Raw genomic sequence first — 24995 nt, 5'->3', positions numbered from 1 at the left:
CCCTCTCAAAAATGGGCTGTCATTTTTGTTCTGTAGATACTTACTGTACTTAAAATAATCTTTGCTATCCTACAGAAAAGATGTTTAAATGGCTTATAACTAATTAGAATATGAACAATATACATTAACATTCATATATACACATGTGTTTGTACAAATACACATAGATATTATTTTGCAGTGAATACAGGATTATTAAAATGACCATTTTTATGTAATCACAAACTGGAAACTTTAAAAAGCTATTCCTTCCCCTTAAAGTCGCAAGAGTCCCATTTTAAGTAAATGGGAAAAAATACTGAATAATGAGTTACTTTTATTCATCTAACATTATAAAATTTGTGTGTGTGAAAGGTACGTATAAGTGATGCTGAGAGAGACACTGGAAAATTACTGCTTAGGCATATCATTGATGTAAAGAAGTAACTAGTTTAGTAGACTAGAAATTTTTCCTGAGGGGAATTTCCTAAATAATGGGTTAGCTACTAGCTCAACATTAGAATAGCATATAACGATTTCTTAGCTCAGACTCTAGATTATATTCCTTTGTGGAGAGTTAAGTTTTCATATCCCTGGATCTCTATAAGTTATGCCTTAAGAATAATTAACTCATCTGAAAAATACTTACCTAAAGCAATGAAGAAAATCACAAGTAATTAAAAATAGGAGTTCATCAGGTTAAAATTCACTGAAAGAAACTGTTCTCTCAAAAAGATAGGACAAGAAGATTCTACAGACACTTTAAATAGAGCCCTGATCAAAAGGTCTGGGAAGCAGAGCCTTCTTAGATTTATATCACCTACTGCCCTTCTTAAAACATTTCTGACTAGCTAATCAGGCACTCAAGTTTGCTGTTCATTTTCATTTCATAAAAGAACATATTTGGGTCATCTTCAGGTAGGTTGACTAAGCGATTTATTTTCCAAAATGGGGCAAAAGCATAAACTGGGACTGACCTGGTGAACACTCTGTCCATAGGGGAGAGCTTGGCTGTGTGCCTCTCCTGCTTCAGCATATTAATAGAAATCAGTTAAAAATGGAGAAAGGGACCAAGACAGAGAAGATGAATAGAGCACACCCAGGTCAGACCTGAAAGGGAAAAGAAAGCAAAGGGCACAAGGTCATGTGACTGCTGATTATGCGAGGAAGGGGAGGGGCTGTTGTATTTACTGACTGAGACAAGGATTTACATGGATTGTATCTGAGTCTCAGGCTATTTGTTTAGTGCCAGTGGCTAGCTTTTCCATCACTGTGCTGGGCTGGGCTGTGCTAAGTCACTTCAGTCGTGTTTGAATCTTTGTGACCCTATGCACTATAGCCCGCCAAGCTCCTCTGTCATTGGGATTCTCCAGGCAAGAATACTGACGTGGGTTGCCATGTCCTTCTCCAGGGGATCTTCCTGACCCAGGGATCCAACCCACATCTCTTACGACGTTTCCTGCATTGGCAGGAGGATTCTTTGCCACGAAGGCCACCTGGAAAGCAGTCAGCCACTGTGTTTGTCTGAGTGTGTGTGTGTAAATAATCTCTCTCCATATGAGCATCCCTGGTGGCTCAGTGGTGAAGAATCAGCCTGGAATGCAGGAGATGCAGGTTCGATCCCTAAATTGGGAAGATCCCCTGGAGAAGGAAACAGCAACCCAATCCAATATTCTTGCCAGGGGAGCCTGGTGGACTACAGTCCAAGGGTTGCAAGAGTCAGACACAACCTACCAACTAAACAACAACAAATAGGTGTAGTATACACCTATATATATTTTATATAATAGCAAATACGAAATATTTTGCAGTGTCTAAATATGTCTCAATATTTAGACAATTTGTCTAAAACTAATGTGTCATCAAAATTTGCATTTGATATCATAAGTAATTGGCCACAAGATTATGTTCATTTATGTACAATAAATATATGTACAATATTTCCGTGCTGTATATATGTGTATGTCAATATATGTGTGTATTCCTTATAAATATACATGTGAATGTAACTAATCCTTTTAGATTTTCAAAATCAATAAGTCAACCTGGGAAAATCTACTATGATTTTATATCCACAGGTTTAGTTGTTAAATTCTACTCACTAATGCAATTGAGTATGTTATTTTCTTGATATTAAGATATCAGATCAGATCAGATCAGATACTCAGTCATGTCCAACTCTTTGCGACCCCAACTCTTTGCGACAGCACGCCAGGCCTCCCTGTCCATCACCAACTCCCGGAGTTCACTCAGACTCACGTCCATCGAGTCAGTGATGCCATCCAGCCATCTCATCCTCTGGTGTCCCCTTCTCCTCCTGCCCTCAATCCCTCCCAGCATCAGAGTCTTTTCCAATGAGTCAACTCTTCGCATGAGGTGGCCAAAGTACTGGAGTTTCAGCTTTAGCATCATTCCTTCCAAAGAAATCCCAGGGCTGATCTCCTTCAGAATGGACTGGTTGGATCTCCTTGCAGTCCAAGGGACTCTCAAGAGTCTTCTCCAACACCACAGTTCAAAAGCATCAATTCTTCGGCGCTCAGCCTTCTTCACAGTCCAACGCTCACATCCATACATGACCACAGGAAAAACCATAGCCTTGACTAGACGAACCTTTGTTGGCAAAGTAATGTCTCTGCTTTTGAATATGCTATCTAGGTTGGTCATAACTTTCCTTCCAAGGAGTAAGCGTCTAATTTCATGGCTGCAGTCACCATCTGCAGTGATTTTGGAACCCAGAAAAATAAAGTCTGACACTGTTTCCACTGTTTCCCCATCTATTTCCCATGAAGATATCACCAGCTTTAAGAATCACTTTCAGTTTCAGAGAAAATACATGTTAGACATCCACACTGATGATAAGTACCATCCCAATTTCAGAAAGATTAAAATGTGAAAAATATGACTGGACATTTAGAAAGTATAACTAAGGAGTCAGAAGTTTTAAAATAAAACATATACCCAAATAAGAGACTCTTTAAATATAATATGTGGGACTTTAAAATAAACAATGAGAGCTAATTACTTAACTGATATGATTCAAATTAAGACTTACGCTCCAGATACAAGCAGCCTCTAGATACTAAATAGAGCAGGACCTTGTCTGTGTACACACACACAGAATAAATGTATCATGGTTTGTTATTTTTCATAAATCAGTACCATAGAAATTATGAATTATTCACAGTAGAGTTAATTCCAAGTAAGCCAGGAATGATATAGCATACATAAAGCATAAGTTTCCATGACAAATAAGAACAAGCATATAAAATCCTACAGATATACGACCCATAACACATTACAGAGCATTGATTTCCCAGAGGCTAACGTGAAACTCACACACACGATAACAGTTCTATTTTCCTTCTCTCCTGTAACTCAAATGTATTCATGGTGCACAATTACTTTTGCATAATAGTATATTTCAGTTATCTGGGCTATTTCATCTGTAACAATAGGAGTTCTTCCTTATTTTAAATGACCATCTTTGGAAGCATCCTATTATTTTCTAATTAATATTTCAATCACTGTGATCATTCTTTAAAGTGCATGGCATCTTTTATTCACACATCAGAGAACATGCTTCAGATTTTTTTAAAAATCTACAAATAAATAGGAATGATTTTCAGGAATATAATTTTTTATATAGGATTACATTTTTGTCTCCAAGGACTAAGCTCTACACATTTGAGACATTGAAATGTTCACAATAAAAAGAAATAATAATCTCATAGGAAGTCAGTATTTTTATTTAAGAGAAAACAAGCAAATGATAGATCAACTAATTTTTACTAAAGGAAAACTAAATAAAGGTAGAAGGATACAGTAGATGGAAAGAGAAGAGGCAAAAATGGTTCTTTGCATGGAGAAAAGGACTAAGAAAGTAAACAAAGAGGTAATGGATAAAACGTGGGCATTCTATTTTTCTTAGCTTTGGGCTCCAATCTTAGCTGAGGTTAGAAACAAATTTAGTCTGATACACTCTAACAGAAATATATTTTATCCACCACTAAACAAGAATGGGGGAAGGTTTTATCCAAGGTAATTCAACAATATGAATAAATAATTAGGATATTAAACAGATTCTTCAAAACCGCCTATTTTTTAGAACAACTTTTTTTATCTTATTGAAAAAATGCGAATAATCTCTAGACTTTGACATCTGAATACATTTCAATCTGCCTTTTGTCTGTAACACATGTGTTTCCCTTATGCTCACAATGGTCACTTTTGTTTTTTCTTCATATTTTGAGAACTTGCTTCCTTTCGTTAAGCTGCAACCAGCAAGAGTCCCTTCCATATATATATATATAAAACTGATCCCTTCAAACTAGCATCATGCTTTGTTGCTTTTAGACCTTAATAGGAGCCATAGATTCTTTCTGGGAGTTTTCCAAACTTTAGATTTTAGATATATGGATCAAGATACAGACGTTAAAGTATCAAAGAATCCTCACGGCAAAATAAATATTAAGAAGTTACTGATCAGAGATACATAGTCACAATATTTACCGACAGTGACTGAGCTGTGACACAGGTACAGGGGTACAAGATTATTTCCAAAATCATGGCAGTCAGGCACTATCACTGCTATTGTCCAAAAGAGCACGTATGGGAGTACAGAAAAAATGCTTTTTAAAAAAGGTATCATGAGGATAACCCTATTCTTTATTTCATAGCATGTTACAATGTTATAGCTTTTTGCAATAATATTAAGCTACAGTATCCAGATTATATGAACACTTTAAAATGTAAAAAAAAAAAAAAGAAGAAGAAAAAGTTATTGAGTAAAAAGAGCCAGAATGACTTGCCTAGACAATTCTCTTCCACAGTGACTCTCAAAGTGTGATATGTGGATTAACAGCACCAGTCATATGTGAACTTGTAAGAAATGCAAATTTCAGGTCCAACCCCAGACCTACTGAATTAAAAAAAAAAAAAAAGCAGGGAAGCAGAGATTGGAGCTGAAGAAGGGGGAGGTTCTTTTTATATATAATGGGCTTCCCAGGTGGCACAGTGGTAAAGAGACATAAAAGACATGAGTTCAATCCTTGCCTCAGGAAGACCCCCTGGAGAAGGAAATGGCAACCCACTCCAGTATTCTTGTCTGGAAAATTCCACTGGACAGAAGAGCCTGGCAGGCTATAGTCTATAGTGTCACAAAGGCTTGGAAATGACTAAGCGACTGAGAACTCAAACTTTGAAAACCACTTCAATGTTCAACTGTATTCTAATACCAAATAATATTTTTCCTAGTTTTAAAACCACAAATTTACCCCACTGAACGAAAAGCATTTTTTTTTCCCAAGAAAGCTTTTAGCATTTTCGGAATCACTTAGTTCCCTATTTATCTGAAGGTTCAAGTGAAGAAATAAGCAGCTCCTTTTCAGGCTTTAAAACTGTGGCATTGTGTTTGCTAGTATGAGATTGAGGGACATTAGTGGGACCGTGTGGGGGGTTAGTCAGATCAGCATTTCAGACTCCAAATCTCACCCCCAAAACTGTTTGTCTTTTTATAACTGACTTTTCTCATGTCATTTTTCTCCAGATACCTTTATCAATGAATGTGTCAACTTTTCTGGCATACGACCAGCCCACAATAAGTTACTGTGGGGTGCATCATGAACTTCTCTCTCATAAGTCTTTTGAAACGAATGCACAGGAAGATACGATGGAAACACACCTAGAGACTGAGCTGGACCTGAGCACAATCACAGCAGCTGCCCGAATCACTGACCATAAACAGCCGCTGGCTTAACTGAGCCAAGTGGTAACCAAGAGTTACCACCAAACTGTGTAACCTCAAGGACAAAATGAGGAAGATTTGTTCATTGTGGACTCTAAAAACAACACAATCCCCTGTTAAAATAAACAAAAATCCAAGATTGATTTATGAAATAAAGAAGACATGAATTGTTTCAAGTCTACACTTTGTAATTAGCTAAGTTGTGCAGTATTTTTTTGACTTAAAAAGAGTATGACCCTGAAAAAAAATCTTTTTCTTTTTTCTCAAAATTCATCCTACCTATCTGTAAAAACTGTACAGAGCTAATGTATTTTTCATATTGTAAAGTTTCAATTACAAAAACAATTGGTATGTACAGTACCATAATTTAATTACATTTTACTTTACAAACTTTACACATTTCAGTTTCTAAAATTTTAAATTAACAAATATTATTTCTTGTGTTATTCAGAGTTACTCAGTTTTGTAGGGACTGTTTTGTTACTGCTTTTGTGCCCAGAAACCTTGACTCTAAAATTCTGTGCTGTGCAAAACATGCACGATTTTTATCATGCTTACTGCGTAGAATTTTATCTACTTGTTCCAGAAATAATACATTAACCAAAAAGGGTTTAATTGTTAAGACTTGTAAGAAGTTCTTCAATTACATAGACAGGTTTTTCTTATAAATGAAAAAAAAAAAATCAAAGATTTTTTTAACACTTCTCAGATTAACTGTTGCCTTGAATTACAGCCTAGTTTCTAAGCAGTGAAATGTAATGATAAAGAGGGATATTTTTAACAATATATTTCCGAATGAATGACTCATTATTTCATTCTTTTGAGTAACCCATTGTTAAGGGTGTGGGGGGGGGGGAGCATGGACAAAACATCACTGGAAACAAAGGCCGTAACCACAGCAACAGATTTTGATACACTTAAAAGGTGCAGCTGCCAGGGACAAAGAAAAACTTGTTAACATCTCATTATTTCAGGCCAAGGTGGGAGGATAAAGCATAATAATTGAACAGTAGACACTTTTCTCTTAATTAACCTGAAGTGGTTTACCTAAAAATAACCATCAGTCTGGGCAAAATGTGCCTGGTTTTTAAATCAATTTCTCGTTTAGAATGGTGAGGCTACATTTTAGGATCATCTCAAAGGGATGAAAATTTTCACTTTGTGTGAAAATATATATGAAAATTTTCACTTCGTGTGCTACATCAATTTTCTCCTGGGGGAGAACTCTAAATATTTACAGCTCATTCAATATAAACGAGAGCCATTGTGAAGAACTTTATCACTGAAGTAGACTGTAAACATCCTTAAAATATTCTGTACTGTTTATATTGCTATTTTATAATGAGGTTCACTTCCAAATTATCTGAAAAATAACTTAGAGTAATTTGAAACCACCCTGGATCCTATATTGATTATCTGATTGTATTATAAAGCCAATTCAATCAAATTATGAAAACTTGACTTTTCAGAGGCTGAAATAATCAACTTGTTTCTGTCCTTTGCTTGACACAGGTTACTGTTTTGAAAATATTGTCATTTTATCTATGGTATTCATACATTCTTTTGTGTTTTGTGAAACATATAAGTTTCAATTGCTGGTACACTAGAAGTGCATTTTTATGTTGCCATTTTTAATTTATGACATCAAAAATAGGTTGGGAATATATCTAATAGGGATAAGACAGTCAAAAATAATGAAGAAAATAATTTGTGAAAATTGATGTCAAACGTTTAATTTTTTATTTCTTCCAAAGAAATTCAAATTTGTAGTTTTATGCAGGTTTATCATTGCAAATTTAAGAGCAGCTTCAAGAAGAATGAATTTAAATAATGAAGAGCAAATTTTTGTTAAAAGTATAGTCAGAAGGAAAAAAAAAATGTTGGAAGAGCAAACTTACTAATTTAAATGAAACTAAATGTCACAGTACTTGTATCAACTACTTTGCATTCCAGATTTTGTAATATATTTTGCATAAATTATTTGCTATTCAAAAATTTTTGTGATTTTCAGTTTAATTTTAATCTCTATTTTTTTCCAATTCCTAATTTTCTTGTAATTTATTACTGTCAGAATATTCTTAATCCTCTATACTGGGATTTTGCTTTGCAGTTAGCAAATCTATAGAGGATTAATTATGAATCTATTATGTGTGGATCTGAAATCAGATACAAAATTTTATTTATTATGTAAAACAAAATGTCATTTGCAATTTTTTCTTATTAGAAGTTGTCCTTGCAAAGATTCAAATATCTTTTAATTTGTGTAAATGAGCACTTTATATATCTTTCCAGACATTTTCAAATTGACAAACCATTTTTAGAAAGTTTAAGGTTCCAGGGAGCCTCACAAATACATGCCCTTTATTTCCTGAACGAAACCACTTTCTTTTTTAGGCATTTTAAGTTCCTCTAAAGTGAACCACTATAAACAGAAGCATACACCTTGGAACCATAGCTCTGCGTATCTGAGGACTTACTATAAGCTACATACAGTAAGAGCCAAGTAAACTTCGAATTTTTGTTTTCCTCATATTTGAAATTAAACCCAATGGACCTTTAACAGGAAAAAAAAAAGTTCTGGGTTACTTGTTTGCTTAATTTTTATTTTACCATACCCAGGGGTGTGGGCACTGGGGGAAAATGAAAACCTGCTAACGGAGATTGTGTCTGGAATATTTACATTTGCAATTTATACATTTGTGTCTGAAATCTTGTTTCTAACTTATCTTTTTCAGGATTCAATAATCTCCTATTTCTTCTTTCTAACCACTCCATGTCTCCCTACTTACTATTCATTTATTTAAACAACTGAAATGCTTCTGTATTTGGAGTTGAAAAATGCAGTTTAGCCCCGTGTGGTTACAGTAACAGCAATGGCTGCAAACAAATTTATGCAGTGTTTTGAGGTTTACAAACCACATTTCACATTTTGTCTTTATAACCAGTGAAGACACATTAATCTCAAAGAAGTTGAAACTTGCCTAAGAACATAGGGCTAATAATTTATGGAATTGACCTACTCTCAAAATTCAGACCCTATCCTATTAGTCTTTCCACTAATCTAAAAGCCTTCCCTCTCTAATTAGGGCCAGAGAATTTCCAGATAGTAAACAGCAATTTAAAAAATGTTTGATATGTTGTTTAGTCATCCCTAATTTAAATCAGTTCCTCTATCTGTATAACATATGAGCTAAATGGAATCTCTGTGTGCTATGCTGGGCTCTCACATTAAAACTCTATTCAGAAAGTATAACAAGTCATCGGTTTCTTAACAAATCATACTGTTTGTAAATGTGTAGAATTGTTGCTTCCAGGAATTAGATGTATACCGGCCCCAAGGTACAGAATACAATTGAGAAGCACAAGATAAAAGACAAAGATCAAAATTGAGATTATGTGTAGAGTTATAAGGGGCTTCCCTGGTGGCTCAGAGGTTAAAGCGTCTGCCTCCAATGCGGGAGACCCAGGTTCGATCCCTGGGTCAGGAAGATCCCCTGGAGAAGGAAATGGTAACCCCCTCCAGTATTCTTGCCTGGAGAATCCCATGGATGGAGAGACAGATTCAGTGTGTAAAGTTGAATATACGTTTAGCACATGTTCAATTAAACTCAATTCAGAGCTAATTGGGAAAACCTTTATAATTTTCTTTTTTCCTTTTTTGTTTCAGCAAGAAATAATTATTGAACCATGAATTCTTATACCTAGAGAGAATAAAGAATAATTTTATCTATTCTCCTGCCAACAAAAATGAAAAGCAATTCACCCAAACTGATGTACAAATGATAAAACATACACTAATAAGTAAATAATATTCTTGATCAATTCATTTTTATCATCTCTATCCCTATTTCCAAAACCATAAAATCAGACATATTTTAATATGAAATTATATTTTTAGAAGAAAAGAAAACATGCCCAAATTTAACATTTAAGAGAAACCGCATAATCCTGACTTGAAATCAGATCAGCATGACTCCACAACCTGCTTAGAAATAGCAAAATTTTTTTTGCAAAAATATTTTTTAAAATAAAATAACTGTGTATGACATTAAAAATATGTATTTGTTTTTCTCTATTCCTTACTGGAAGACAGATATCATCTCTCATACTAAACATTAAAAATAAGTAAAAAAACAGAAAGCATGAAAGCAGGTACCTGATGTGAATGATTTGTAAACTGGAAAAAAGAAAATCTGATGTAGAGTTTCTAATTGCGAATTAGCAGCAGCAGCAGCAGCACATGAAGGGAAAAGTAACAGGACCAGCAGATATTCAACCTCAGGAAAGAAGATGAGAAATCTCTAAAATAGATACGATAACATCTTACATTGGTATGCTGCTGCTGCTGCTGCTAAGTCGCTTCAGTCCTGTCCGACTCCGTGCGACCCAATAGATGGCAGTCCACCAGGCTCTCCCATTCCTGGGATTCTCCAGGCAAGAACACTGGAGTGGGTTGCCATTTCCTTCCCCAATGCATGAAAGTGAAAAGTGAAAGTGAAGTCGCTCAGTCCTTTCCGACTCCCAGCAACCCCATGGACTGCAGCCTACCAGGCTCCTCCATCCATGGGATTTTCCAGGCAAGAGTACTGGAGTGGGGTGCCATCGCCTTATCGGTACATTGGTATAGCTCTTAACAATTTATCTCTGGGTAAAAATATAATAATCTCATAATACATAAAAAGTCCCAAGGTCCAGATGCGTGGATTATAGAATAAGAAATCGAGAACAGTTGGTCTTGCAGTAAGTAAGAGCCTCCAACAACTTTTTTACCTTCAACTCACCACAGCTGTCCTTAAGTAGAGAGGTACCAAGGGCAGGGGATTCAGGCTTTCAAAACTCTTCATTTTACTGTGCTAAATTGCTTCAGTTGTTTCTGACTCCTTGTGACCCCATGGACCATAGCCTGCCAGACTCCTCTGTCCATGGGATTCTCCCGGCACAGATACAGGAGCAGGTTGCCATTTCCTCCTCCAGGGGATCTTCCCAACTCAGGGATGGAACCTGAGTCTCTTATGTCTCCTGCACTGGCAGGCAGATCTTTACCACTAGTGACATCTGGGAAGCCCTTCATTTTACTATTATCTCTAATAGAGAAGAAACATTTGAAAAATTTAAATATATATATATTGAATGGTGATGGGTTATTTGTAAAGATCTCTCATGACTTACATTATGATTTTATTATGAGATAGGAGGCTGCTTCTATGTAACATTTTTAAGTTAGGGTAAAATCAATGTTTGAAAAAGTCCACAGTTGATTATTTACCTTTCTAATAAGGATGGTGAGCTTAAAGCAACAGAGTGTCTCAGTCATCTAGGACTTAGAGAACTCTTGAATTTCTTCCTCCTCTCTCCCAAATATTTATACACTTTGCTTTATGATATCTGTCTTCCCAACAAAGTAAGTGAAATTTTATCTTGTATAAATCAAATAATAATTCAAATATATCAAATGACTATGTGAAAAACTATCCTTGGAGTAAATTGTTCTTGCTTTCTAATATGAAACACCACTCAGTAACTCAATTCTTGTAAACTGATTCCATATATCTTGTGTGAATTATGCAGCACACTTATACTGCATGGCCTTAAAAGTTCTACGATGCAGTCTTTGCCCCAGACTGAATAAAATAAAGGACTATCTCTAGTTTTGAGCAGGTCTATAGACACTGAAGAGTGATTGTTTTCAGTCATTTTCAATTTCTGAGTTTATTTGTCTGGACTAAAATGAAAAACAATTTTTTTTGGTGGCTTACTGGTAAAGAACTTGCCTACTAATGCAGGAAATGCAGGTTCGATCCTTGGGTCAGGAAGATCCCCTGGAGAAAGAAATGGCAACCCACTCCAGTATTCTTGTCTGGGAAAATCCCATGTACAGAAGAGTCTGGCGGGCTGCAGTCCATGGGGTCACAAATGATTGGACACAACTGACCCATTAAAACAGCAATATGAAAAACAGTATTAAAATAATATGAATGGATAAAGGTGACAGCTATAATTTTTTTCTATTTGTTAATTTAAACTTGTTTTCTATTCATTAGTTTAAACATAGCCTCAAAATTACTATTAATAGAACAAAATGAGCCCAAATCCCCTGGATCCATACTAGATTTACTGAATCAGAATCTTTGGAGTTAATCTCTGAGTCATGCTAAATTTTGCAAAATATTATTCAGATGAACTTACTTTTACTAAACCATTCAGTTACTTTTTATTCTAGTCTAAAATGATCCTCGTAGCTTCCTATTCCAATGTGAATCTAGTTTGCTAAGGCTGCTGAACATTTTTCTTGATTAGAAGAATGTACAGCAAAGGACAACTATACCCAAAATGGTCAGATTGTTTCCTGACAAACTGTATTATTTATAGATTTTTGTTCCCCACTAGCTCTTTCAACAGAAATATCTGAAAACCATCCTAAAGTAGTTGGGTTATTCACTTAAATGATTTACTTTCATGGATAATAATCTAACAGTTGAAAAACTTGAGTTGAGGAGAGAGGAAAGACTTAATTTATGATGTAATAGGCATTGTGCTGTCCTCATATCATTCTCAAACTATCTTAGGAAATAGATACAACCACTGTTTTTAAAAAAAAAGAAAACTTTTTTTTTTTTGAATAATTTGTAGTTGAATAATTTGCCAAGGCTTTTACAGTAGAGTTGGAGATTCAAATCCAGTTCTCCTGACTCTAAGGACGTGCTCCTACTACCCAATAGCACATTTTCAAATGTTAAAAAAGACTATAATCAATATAATTGTGTTCGTATATTTTAATAAGGGGTGTGGAAACCAGAGGAAAAGAACATGCTTTTCTATTCCTAAACAGAAAAATTGATTAAGCTGTTTCACACTGTGTAGAGATTACCTTCAGTACCCCAAGTCTACAACTTAATGGAAAGAAAGACCCATTATTTTCTTGAAGTTTTATACACTGTTTCCTAAAAAGGATAAACATTTGCAAGAAGTTCCTCAAAAAACATGTACTCCTAAATACTCATATTGTATTTTCATTTCCAATCTTCCTAGCTGTATTATAAACTTGTAACAAAAATATGATCAGTAGATATTCACAATACAAACTTCAATTAGTCAAAGATGGAAGGAATGTTGGCAAACGAAGCAAAACTTGTATAGATGAACAGTCAGTAAAGTACCCAGTGCAAATGACAATGTCAAAAATAGACCGATCATCTACAGTCACAAAGGTTAACTGGCAATTGGACGCATGGGTTGCAGAATATTCCCTGTGGTAAGTTTATGTAGGGATATTTTTTGTAGAAGCATCATTACTTACACAAATGTTTTCATCATTACATACAGGTGGCCAAATAAAACTTTTATTTTTAAACTCACATCTTCAAATAAAACTTCCTCAGCCTCAGCTATTAGCAAACAATTATTAAATAGCCTCTTGATTCCATTAATGTCTCTAGGAGCTTTTTATTAAACCACTGGACTAACAATCTCTTCTGTTTCTCCCTGAACTTGTACAAGACCAACGTTATATAACTGGGAAGATGCCTTATCATTTTATTTATTTTCTTATACTACCTGAACACGTAGCAGCCATGTAAAAAATTTTTTTTTCTTTTATACTTCATGTGGGAATCAAGAGCCAGTAGAATACTCTTATAAGTCACAATTCTACTAAAAATTGCCGCTACTACAACTGTGATAAGACTATGCTTAAATTTAAAACAACTAATAAATACAGCTAAGAAAGAAGCTTAAGCATCCTGAATCTAATATCATTATATCTGTTCATCCTGGCATACAGAAATTACATCTGAAACATCTAAAGTAATTCTGATTTGAGAAAATAAAGATGTTCCTTGTTTGTGAATTGAAGATATGATAAAGTACAATGAAGAGGACAAAAACATTACACATATTGAGAGGTAAGTGAAAGAAATGTGATTCATTCTCATTAGATAACCTTCCAGTTAGTTCTAAAAATTAAGACTAGTAATTAAAATTTACAATAACATTTATGCCATCAAATGTCAATATGTAAAAACCAATATGGATATTAGGGACATAAAAGCAAACATATTTGTGATAGCAATATGTATCAAATAGAATTAGTTCGACCAGAAGAGAGAATACTAAGGATAAAAAATACTTTGAAACTATCACCATTACTTCTCCAGAGAAAACTGAAAAATCAGAATAAAAGATTCAAACTAAATACCAAATGCTCTTTTCAAGATCAATTTTGAAATAGCCCAAATAAAAGCCTCAAACTGTTGCTTTCAACTGTAAGTAACTACATTAATTCATATATACCTAGTCAAGTCAAATTCTGATGTTGAGAAATGAATTGTTTTAAATATCCTTCATCTGTTCTTACTGTTTTACATTAACGATATAGTTGCTTTCAGTTACAGATCCATAAATGCAATGCCCCAAACACTGTATTGAAAATGTAAAAGTCTGGATCAACCCTATCATTTTACTGGCTTCCATGGTGGCTCAGACAGTAAAGTGTCTGCCTACAATGCAGGAGACCTGGGTTTGATCCCTGGGTCGGGAAGATCCTCTGGAGAAGGAAATGGCAACCCACTCCAGTACTCTTGCCTGGAAAATCCCATGGACAGAGGAGCCTGGTAGGCTACAGTCTATGGGGTCACAAAGAGTCAGACACGACTGAGCAACTTCACTTCACTTCATAAAGCAATTATTAGAATAGCATGTCCACCAAAGTAGAGCTGGAAGTATGTTTCAAAGTCCTCTCTAGCTTTTCCTGATGAAGACACTTGTAATATTCATTATCTATAGGTCTTATTTTACATTCATTTATAAAAGAAGGAAATTATTGCCCTGAGACAAGACCCTAGAGACCAATTTTAGCTCTAGTCTGACTATACTTATGTAAAAGAGATCGTGGGAAAGAAACTGAATATCTCTGAACTCTAGCCATCTGGAGAAAAAGTTGAGATCTTTGTAAAGTCAACAATTTTTCACATTTGGATTTGATTAAATCTTAAGTTTAGTATACTGAACATTCTTCACAAGTCTTCATCAGTTTCTCTTTAACAAACTTCAAACTTGAGTTTCTTGGACCAATATTGGATTTTAGTCATGGCTACTTCACAATGAACCCTTGTCATACTTTATCATTTTGTGGAAGAATAACATAAGGTCGAGGTTCAGTTCAGTTCAGTTCAGTTGCTCATTCGTGTCTGATTCTTTGCAACCCCATGAATCGCAGCACGCCAGGCCTTCCTGTCCCTCACCAACTCCCAGAGTTTGCCCAGACTCATGTCCATCGAGTCAGTGATGCCATCCAGCCATCTCATCCTCTGGCGTCCCCTTCTCCTCCTGCCCCCAATCCCTCCCAGCATCAGAGTCTTTTCCAGTGAGTCAACTCTTCGCATGAGGTGGCCAAAGTACTGGAGTTTCAGCTTTAGCATCAGTCCTTGCAAAGAAATCCCAGGGCTGATCTCCTTCAGAATGGACTGGTTGGATCTCCTTGCAGTCCAAGGGACTCTCAAGAGTCTTCTCCAACACCACAGTTCAAAAGCATCAATTCTTCAGCGCTCAGCCTTCTTCACAGTCCAACTCTCACATCCATACATGACCAGGGGAAAAACCATAGCCTTGACTAGACGAACCTTTGTTGGCAAAGTAATGTGTCTGCTTTTGAATATGCTATCTAGGTTGGTCATAACTTTCCTTCCAAGGAGTAAGCGTCTTTTAATTTCATGGCTGCAGTCACCATCTGCAGTGATTTTGGAGCCCCCCAAAATAAAAATAAAGTCTGACACTGTTTCCACTGTTTCCCCATCTATTTCCCATGAAGGGATGGGACCGGATGCCATAATCTTAGTTTTCTGAATGTTGAGCTTTAAGCCAACTTTTTCACTCTCCACTTTCACCTTCATCAGGAGGCTTTTTAGTTCCTCTTCACTTTCTGCCATAAGAGTGGTGTCATCTGCATATCTGAAGTTTTTGATATTTCTCCCGGCAATCTTGATTCCAGTTTGTGTTTCTTGCAGTCCAGCGTTTCTCATGACGTACTCTGCATATAAGTTAAATAAGCAGGGTGACAATATACAGCCTTGACGTACTCCTTTTCCTATTTGGAACCAGTCTGTTGTTTCATGTCCAGTTCTAACTGTTGCTTCCTGACCTGCATACAAATTTCTCAACAGGCAGATCAGGTGGTCTGGTATTCCCATCTCTTTCAGAATTTTCCACAGTTTATTGTGATCCACACCGTCAAAGGCTTTGGCATAGTCAATAAAGCAGAAATAAATGTTTTAATGGAACTCTCTTGCTTTTTCAATGATCCAGCAGATGTTGGCTATTTGATCTCTGGTTCCTCTGCCTTTTCTAAAACCAGCTTGAACATCAGGAAGTTCATGGTTCACATATTGCTGAAGCCTGGCTTGGAGAATTTTGAGCTTTACTTTACTAGCATGTGAGATGAGTGCAATTGTGCAGTAGTTTGAGCATTCTTTGGCATTGCCTTTCTTTGGGATTGGAATGAAAACTGACCTTTTCCAGTCCTGTGGGCAGTAAGACATGGTCTTACTGTCATATACTTTCACTTACTGAGGACAGACAATTGACCATGCTCTATAACTTCCACCAGAAAGAAATTCTATATAATTTCCAGAAACAATAATTTAATACTAAGCACTTTAAGACAAAATGATAATAATTAACAATGAGAGCTTCTCAGGTGGCTCAGTGGTAAAGAATCCACCTGCAATGCAGGAGAGGCAGGTTTGATCCTTGGGTCGGGAATATCTCCTGGAGATGGAAATGGCAACCCACACAAGTGTTCTTGCCTGGGAAATCCGATGGACAGTTGAGCCTGGCAGGCTACCATGCCTGGGGTCACATAGAGTCGGACATGACCTAGCAACTAAAAAACAACAACACTTAATGAATGTTTGCTTTTCTAAACATTATACTTGAATTAAGTCATCTAATACTCATTAATATGGTTAATTGTTGTTTAGTTGCTAAGCCATGCCTGTTTTGCAACCTCATGGATTATAGCCCACCACGTTCCTCTGTCCATAGGATTTCCCAGGCAAGAATACTAGAGTGGGTTGCCATTTTCTTCTCCAACTATGATTAAACAATAATTGTAGAAGTAAATACTATTACTAGCCCTTAAAAAGATAAGGAAAATGATGCTCAAAGTGATTATGTAACATACGTCTATTAAACTGCGGAACAAGAATTCAAATTCAAATGATAGATATATTGACAAACTGATCCCTACTAACTGCCCATTTAAAGTTGGCTTCATAAGCAAAACACTTAACGTCTATTCACTTAAGGCTATGACTGAAGTCACCAATATAATGTATGTGTTTATTATCCATTTATCCATATTATCCAGGTACCTAATATATGCCTACCAGAAAGCAGGAATCTTTGAGAGAGATAAAAGGTATATGATACAGTCCCTATTCTCAAGGAGTTTATAGACTGAGCCATAAAAGACATTCACAAAAGGGAAAAAAAAAATCCAGGCTAATTCAAGTATCTGCCATTGCACACAATGATAAGCAGATGAAATCAAAGTTAAGAGTTGTTGAGGCTTACTTCACTCTGTATAATAGGCTCCAGTTTCATCCACCTCATTAGAACTGATTCAAATGTATTCTTTTTAATGGCTGAGTAATACTCCATTGTGTATATGTACCATAGCTTTCTTATCCATTCATCTGCTGATGGACATCTAGGTTGCTTCCATGTCCTGGCTATTATAAACAGTGCTGCGATGAACATTGGGGTACACGTGTCTCTTTCCCTTCTGGTTTCCTCAGTGTGTATGCCCAGCATTGGGATTGCTGGATCATAAGGCAGTTCTATTTCCAGTTTTTTAAGGAATCTCCACACTGGTCTCCATAGTGGCTGTACTAGTTTGCATTCCCACCAACAGTGTAAGAGGGTTCCCTTTTCTCCACACCCTCTCCAGCATTTATTATTTGTAGGAGGGAGGGGGGTTCAGGATGGGGAACACATGTATACCCATGGTGGATCCATTTTGATGTTTGGCAGAACTAATACAATTATGTAAAGTTTGAGAATAGAATAAAATTAATTAAAAAAAAAAAAAAGAGTTGTTGAGGATAATTCTGGGCAAAAGTGAGAACTAAAGACTAGAAGACGAACAGTATTCAGTTGGGTAAAATTAAAAAAAAAAGAGGAAAGTGAAGAAAGAACATTATGTTTTTATTCATGTAGGTTTGTTATCCTGAAAGTAATGTTCGAGTTGTGCTTCTCTGGCATAGAAACAGAAAGCTCAGGTTCTTCCTGATTGCCTTTCAGTTCAGACCCAAATTTTGCTCTGGCCACAGCAAACTTAGGGCCTTTCTACATGGACATAAATATTTTTCAGCTTTTCCTCAACTCTATTTCTCTTTATACTGCAATTTATCCATTGTGTTTTATAATTCATTGGGGTGGGGTAGTGGTAAATTTTATTAATCCTTTGTGGAAAATGCTATGTCTGTTTCAGTAAAATGTCCATAAAGCATTTTGAAAACTGATTCAGCCAACTTTATTCATTTGAAATAATTTTGTGAATTAAATCAAATAATTTCTTAGAAGCTAACAATAATAAAATCCTCAAATTACTGTTTGGCATCAGGTGGAAAAAATGGCCTACAAGTTACTTTACTTTCTTTTTAAAACCTTTTCAGTCTTTATGTTAAAATTGGTTAATACTAACCATAATTTCTATTCTGAAGGAGATCAGCCCTGGGATTTCTTTGGAAGGAATGATGCTAAAGCTGAAACGCCAGTACTTTGGCCACCTCATGTGAAGAGTTGACTCACTGGAAAAGACTCTGATGCTGGGAGGGATTGGGGGCAGGAGGAGAAGGGGATGACAGAGGATGAGATGGCTGGATGGCATCACTGACTGGATGGACGTGAGTCTGAGTGAACTCTGGGAGTTGGTGAGGAACAGGGAGGCCTGGCGTGCTGCAATTCATGGGGTTGCAAAGTCGGACATAACTGAGCGACTGAACTGAATTGAACCATAATTTTTATTCCAAAAAATAAACACAATTTTTATTTTTGATTGCTACATTTTACAAATAAAGAAACTAAAGTAGAACATGATTAAAGGCCATGATCAATATCATTTTGGGAAAAGAAAACAGATCCACTACTAGAATTCACATTTACTCGATATTATTTTTACTATAGTACAATATTTCACAAAATATCAAGTTCAGTTCAGTCACTCAGTCGTGTCCGACTCTTTGCGACCCCATGAACCACAGCACACCAGGCCTCCCTGTCCATCACCAACTCCTGGAGTCCACCCAAACCCATGTCCATAGAGTCGGTGATGCCATCCAACCATCTCATCCTCTGTTGTCCCCTTCTCCTCTTGCCCCCAATCTTTCCCAGCATCAGGGTCTTTTCCAATGAGTCAGCTCTTCGCATAAAGTGGCCAAAGATTTGGAGTTTCAGCTTCAACATCAGTCCTTCCAATGAACACCCAGGACTGATCTCCTTTAGGATGGACTGGTTGGATCTCCTTGCAGTCCAAGGGACTCTCAAGAGTCTTCTCCAACACCACAGTTCAAAAACATCAATTCTTCAGCGCTCAGTTTTCATTATAGCCCAACTCTCACATTCATACATGACCACTGGAAAAACAATAGCTTTGACTAGACGGATCCTTGTTGGCAAATTACTGTCTCTGCTTTTTAATATACTGTCTAGGTTGGTCATAACTTTCCCTCCGAGGAGACAAAATATCAGAAAATATTTTGATTTTTTTGACAAAATTTAACAAAATAAGCTGAATTATTTCTGCCTTTAAAGTACAGACAATTTTCAATAAAGCTGTTATTTTTTAAAGCACAAATGAGGCTGAGAAACCTCTTTCCATCAAATTTTGCTTGTCATTTGAACTATTAACTTGCAGGTATCTCCGTGTCCACTTGATAGTTACACATTTTCTTTTTTTTATTCAATCATCTTTATTAACCTATCAATGTTATATTTTATACATAACAGCTAGTCTTCTCAAAGGAATCTACTTTAGTACATCATGTTAATAATAAAAAGCCAAGTAAGAGGGCTGAACTTCAACCTATCATTTTAATATCCTGTGGACAAAGCAAGCTAGAAAATCAATCACTTTGCACACATGTAAGAGTAGTGTTCCAAAATAAGTAGGAAGCTGCTATACTTTCAAGCAGGGGAGGAAAAAAACTTCCATTTTGGTCTTTTTTCTTCCAGCAAATTATACTTTCAATTAACAGCAATAATGGTATCATAAAAAAATGCTCTGCTTTTTAAATCCCTGTACTTCAATACAAATTAAAATAGTAGTATTGGAGTCTCTTGGGAGGCAAACAGCTAGCAGCTACGTTCATCAGTGTAACTGAGCCTCTTAATAGATAACCTGGTCCAGGCTGGGTACAGCCCTGACCAAAGGGAGGACAGCTACGTGCATATGGGTTAGACCCACTTGGAAAAGGGGTCATGGTACTTCCAGGAGGTAGGGTGAAACCTGGTCTTGGCTGGTAGGCCCCGGGTTGGCTTAGAGCCATTCCCGGTTGTGAGGCAGGGGCCACAGTGTAATTAGTGGGCTGAGAAGTTTGGGTAGTGTAAGTTTGTGGAGGGTAACTGCTCGCCTGATACTGCTGTGGAGGTTGAACAGGCAGTTGCTGTGGCTGACCAGAAAAGGCAGGTGCCGGTGCCTGGGAAGTTGGTTGCTGGCCATATCCTGGGAACTGCTGAGGTTGTTGGGGTCCAGTCTGCTGACTATAGCCTGAATACTGAATACCGTACTGCTGCGGCAGCTGGGGGGGGGTGCCTGTGGCTGCTGAGTGCCATAGCTGGGCTACTGCGAGTACTGCTGATACATCTGACTTGCTTGAGTCTGAGCTCCTGTATATGGTGGCTGCTGTGGCTGAACTCCTGGTGGGTGAGCTGCAGAGGGGGAGGAAGCGATGCTGTTAGGAGTTCCTGACTGGTGTTCTGCAGGAGCACTGGGAAGCCCTGAAACCTGATCATCTGTTAAGCCAAACGCCTACATGATATTTTTATTGATTTCATCTTGGTTTTTTAAAGGATCAAAAGCTGACATACTTGCTGCCGTAATCTGAGTAGACTGTTTACCAGAAGAATCAGCAGCAGCAGGCTTTTCTTCCCTGCCATCCACAGTGTCGTTTTCACCAATGCTGGAGGACGGGCCTGGTTCTCCAGGTGGTTCCAAACTATCCAGTGAGCAATTCACTTTATTTCGAAGTTCTATCAGTTCTCGACGAAGGTATTTCACCTGACTTGATTCAAGGGGTCTTGGTTGGCCATTAACAAATAATGTCAGTTTCAGTATCCTACTACCCTGAATTGCAAAGGAAAGGTCAGAACTATCAAAAATTGTTATAAGATCTCCATCTTCATCTTTATGTTTTATTGTAACTTCATCATTACTCAGAAGTTTTCCTCTGAAGACTCGCTGCTTCATTAACACTAATTCATCATAAGTAATATCTTCATTATGAATGGGAATTCGTCGAATATCCTCCCCAAGTTGAGCTTTTATGATTAGTTTCCCACTCAGATCCAACTGCCCATTCATGGTGGACTCCAGGATGTTCTATATATGTAACTCTAGAGAAAGACGTTTTCCCGAGGCCGCCACCATCGGGCTCTGGGGCGTTGGGGGAAGGCTGCGGTCACAGCCCACTCGGTTGCCCTCCGGGGCCGCCGCACCTCCTGGCAGACAAGCGCAGGCCCCGACCAATCGCAATGACCCACCAAGCCTAGCGAGAGCTCGATAGTTACACATTTTCATTCACAGGTACAATTTTCATTCAAAGTATTTTTATTTGTATAGAGATTATTTTTATATTATTCCCACAATTATCTTGGTGTTTTTAATCCAATTCAGTCAAATAAATATTAATTTTTTCAGCTTTTACTATAACATGCCAAGGACTAAGATAGGTGATAAAGTGAAAATCATCTAGTATTTTCCTCCGATAGTTAGCTACTCAGTTTCTTTCCACATATAAATACTAAAGAAGATTTTTAAAAAATTTCCCCTTCCACAATCTTCTAAATTTAATCCTCAAATCATGAGTATTCAATTTATCCATTCCATGGTAAGTTCAGGATACATGAATTTTGTTAAATAATAAATAAATGTAATGGATTGTTAGATGCTTTGTTTTTAACATGTCCCATGCAAATCCTGTGTGTGTGTGTGTGTGTGAGAGAGTGAGTGAAAGCCTATACTGCATTTCTAACCTCAGAAATATGTGAAAAAATGTAGAAGAGTTGTATTTGCCTGTGCAATTCAAATTTTCACCACTTACTGGTTATGACATGACTGATACTGAAGTAAATGAAATTTAGGATATATGTAGGGTCTTTTGTATTCTATTCTATCAAACAATTCTTTTAGAAAGTGAGAAATATTAGTAAAGTGGTCAGTTCATCTGATACAGTAATAAGCACAGTTGTTCTGGTAGGTGTTCAGCATCATTAACTTTTCACTTTTTAAAATATGTTTTTCCCTTAACAAATTCCTCTCTTGATGAGACTACCATTATTCCCAAAGGATTTCATTGTTTGTTTGGTGTTTAAGGCAATTTCTTATTAAATTCTTAAGACTGCACCTTGCATTAAGCTGAGACAAAATAGTTGAAGCAAATTCAGTATTTAGTTCAAGGCATAGTTTTGTGATTTTCCCACTTATAAATATACATATTTTTAATATTAGAATTCCAGAATGTATCGATATTAACATGAAGAGAATTGATCTTGAAGAATGCTACTCTAATGAATACCAAAGAACTTGTGTCTTAGTGGTCCCCTAAAACATTCTTGTGGATTATGAAGTGTGATATGACAAGGGTAGTCATGACAATCCAAAATACGGATGTGAAATGTGTACTACATTCAAATCATCTTTTTCTAAAATAAATTTCATATAAATTTTTACTCTAGTTATCTATAGCATGGCCCATGCTTTATTGTAGTAAATGAGCCCATAAAACTAAGTTTATTAGACTGGAACTATTTCTATTAAATACCCAAAGTATTCCTAGTGTGAGTGTTTTGAATGTTTTTGAAATGTTACATATGCAGGGTGCATATTTTTTCCCATTTTAAAAAATTTTGTATAATTTTTTAATGATTATAAAATTACAGCAGCATTGAGGTTTCTGAAGTTTCATGACTGTCCTTAAGTCCTATTAAGAAGCAGCAATATCTAGTCTGGGAAACTCAAGTTGGTTTACAAAGAAAATTAATTTGCTTTTCATTTCATGAGGCCCTGTTACAATTAGTATGAAATACTGACATTTACATTCCTGAGTGCAATAAGAGCAGGATGGAATGGTGATGGCAAATAATTGGACAATCTCCAGAGAGGCTTTGAGAAACACTATTAGATCTCCATCTGCTAGTTGGAAATTCCATGTTCATAGTTCATAATGCCAGCTAAAATAAAAGGCTTCGATGATTTCTACCACTCCTTTTCAGGCTTGTACCCCATCTACTTCCAAAAGGACTTGTGACAATTTATGGACTAAAACACTTGCATAATTAAATATTTTCAGCTAGTAATGACTAGAAAACAGGCTACATTTTATTATTGCTGTTAAATTTGCCAACGTATACTAAATTTGCTATAAACACATTCCCTTAAAAAATTCTAGTTTGAAAACATTTACTAAATAGAAATCAAAAGAAAATAAGTAAAAGAGCAGAAATAAACAAAAATTAAATAAGGGTTTAAAATAAATTTATGAAGATGTAATTCTAAGTAATACTTGACTGAAATAATTTATCATGCCTTTGAATTCCATGAATAAAATAATATTCACTTTATCCATTCCATTAAAACATACCATAAGTAACTTTCATAGAAAATTTCAAAAGGGGCCCTAAATAAATCACAGAATGATTAATATATTTAAGTCTTCTTTTCCATGTCTATGTATGCTTCCTTTTTTCCTTTTCTCCACCTTTTTTTTGAGTGATACATGATATATACATGTCTGCTTACATAGTAAGCAAGGGTGACAAGACTTGAAGAGGAAAGTTTATATCAATTTATCTTGTAACATAAATTGTCCAGTTATATAATATTATGCAGTTTTATTAGAGCACCAAAAAATATAAATAAGGTAATATTATTTAACTAAGTTCCAGATCTGACAACCAAACCTAGTTTCCAAAGTAAATCCTTTTTTCCGTAAATTGAACATCCCAGAGCCTAAAAAATTTGTATAATGCTCAAAGCTCCCTTCTAAAAAGATCTTTTGACATTTTTCATAAAAGCAAATCTTTTCTCATGGCTGTGTTTTAGGACTTCCACAAATCCCTTGAATAACCAATAACTTGGCTTTATATGACTATACATGTATATTTATGAAAGATCCAGAAGTTTGCAAATGGGAATTGCTAAATATATATATATATATAAATATATCTTAAAATTATTTCTGTCAAATCATCTGTGATTCAAAGTCATCCACTGGAGTGTATTTATATATGGTACTGTAATAGACAATAAGATAAAAAGAAATTCACTACAGGACATTCCCACTTCTCCCTAGAGTCATGGTGTTCCAGAGAAAACACCACTCTCCTCAGGAATACCAGTATAAAATTCTAATGCATGAAAAGTATGCACCTGTTTTACACACTCAGTCGCTCAATCATGTCTGACTGTTTGTGATCCCACAGACTGTAGCCTGCCAGGTTCCTCTGTCCATGGGATTTTCTTAGCAAGAGTACTGAAGTGGGTTGCATTTCCTCCTCTAGGGGATCTTCCTGACTGAGGGATCAAACCCACACCTCCTGAACTGGCAGGCAGATACTTTACCACTGAGCTACCTGGGAATCATTGAACTGTTACTGGTTATGAAATTACCAGATGGTAATGTTTTTACCAAAACAAACCCTGAGGCAACATTCTGTGGAAAAAAATTAAAACCTTTTTTAGAAATAAGAGTAACAGTTAATAATAAATTATGTGCAAGTCACTCCAGCACAGTGTATTTCAATCACTTCAATATTTTTATCTCTCTCAAAAAAGTGTCAGAAATGAGGCATGAAAAACTATTAACTGAATCATTCACACATTGAATAGATGTTGTTTGTCAGTTTGTTCTTTCAATGGAAATAATGAACAACTTATTTATTTATAACTGGTAATTATGATAATACACCTACATTTTCCACTCTTTTTGGTATAGCATAGATATTTTATAATTGTCTTATTTCATACCTGATCTAAGATCATAAGCATCTATAAAAATTT

The 24995-nt window shown here is 36.1% G+C and overlaps 2 protein-coding genes and 1 pseudogene across 5 annotated transcripts in view; 1 reads left to right on the top strand and 2 right to left on the bottom strand.

Annotated features, from left to right (window-relative positions):
* The window catches only part of LRRTM3 (leucine rich repeat transmembrane neuronal 3), a 209681-nt gene extending 203762 nt beyond the window's left edge, over positions 1-5919 (top strand). The window contains exon 3 of the mRNA XM_086381644.1: positions 5525-5919. Within this exon, the coding sequence (XP_086237770.1) occupies positions 5525-5734 (210 nt within the window). The 3' untranslated portion in view covers positions 5735-5919. The remainder of the gene's footprint in view (positions 1-5524) is intronic.
* The window catches only part of CTNNA3 (catenin alpha 3), a 1912303-nt gene that overhangs the window by 1290439 nt on the left and 596869 nt on the right, over positions 1-24995 (bottom strand). The window lies entirely within an intron of this gene.
* LOC147343031 (protein TFG pseudogene) overlaps positions 899-24995 on the bottom strand; it is a 56824-nt pseudogene continuing 32727 nt past the window's right edge. The window contains exon 1 of the transcript XR_015156688.1: positions 899-24995. This exon is cut by the window's right edge and continues 32727 nt beyond it. The product of XR_015156688.1 is annotated as a protein TFG pseudogene (transcript).

Source organism: Bos grunniens, chromosome 28, assembly GCF_055505025.1.
Source record: "Bos grunniens cultivar Pamir isolate PY7600 chromosome 28, Bosgru_T2T1.0, whole genome shotgun sequence".
Classification (NCBI taxonomy): Eukaryota; Metazoa; Chordata; class Mammalia; order Artiodactyla; family Bovidae; genus Bos; species Bos grunniens.
This window is presented reverse-complemented; position numbering and strand designations above follow the sequence as displayed.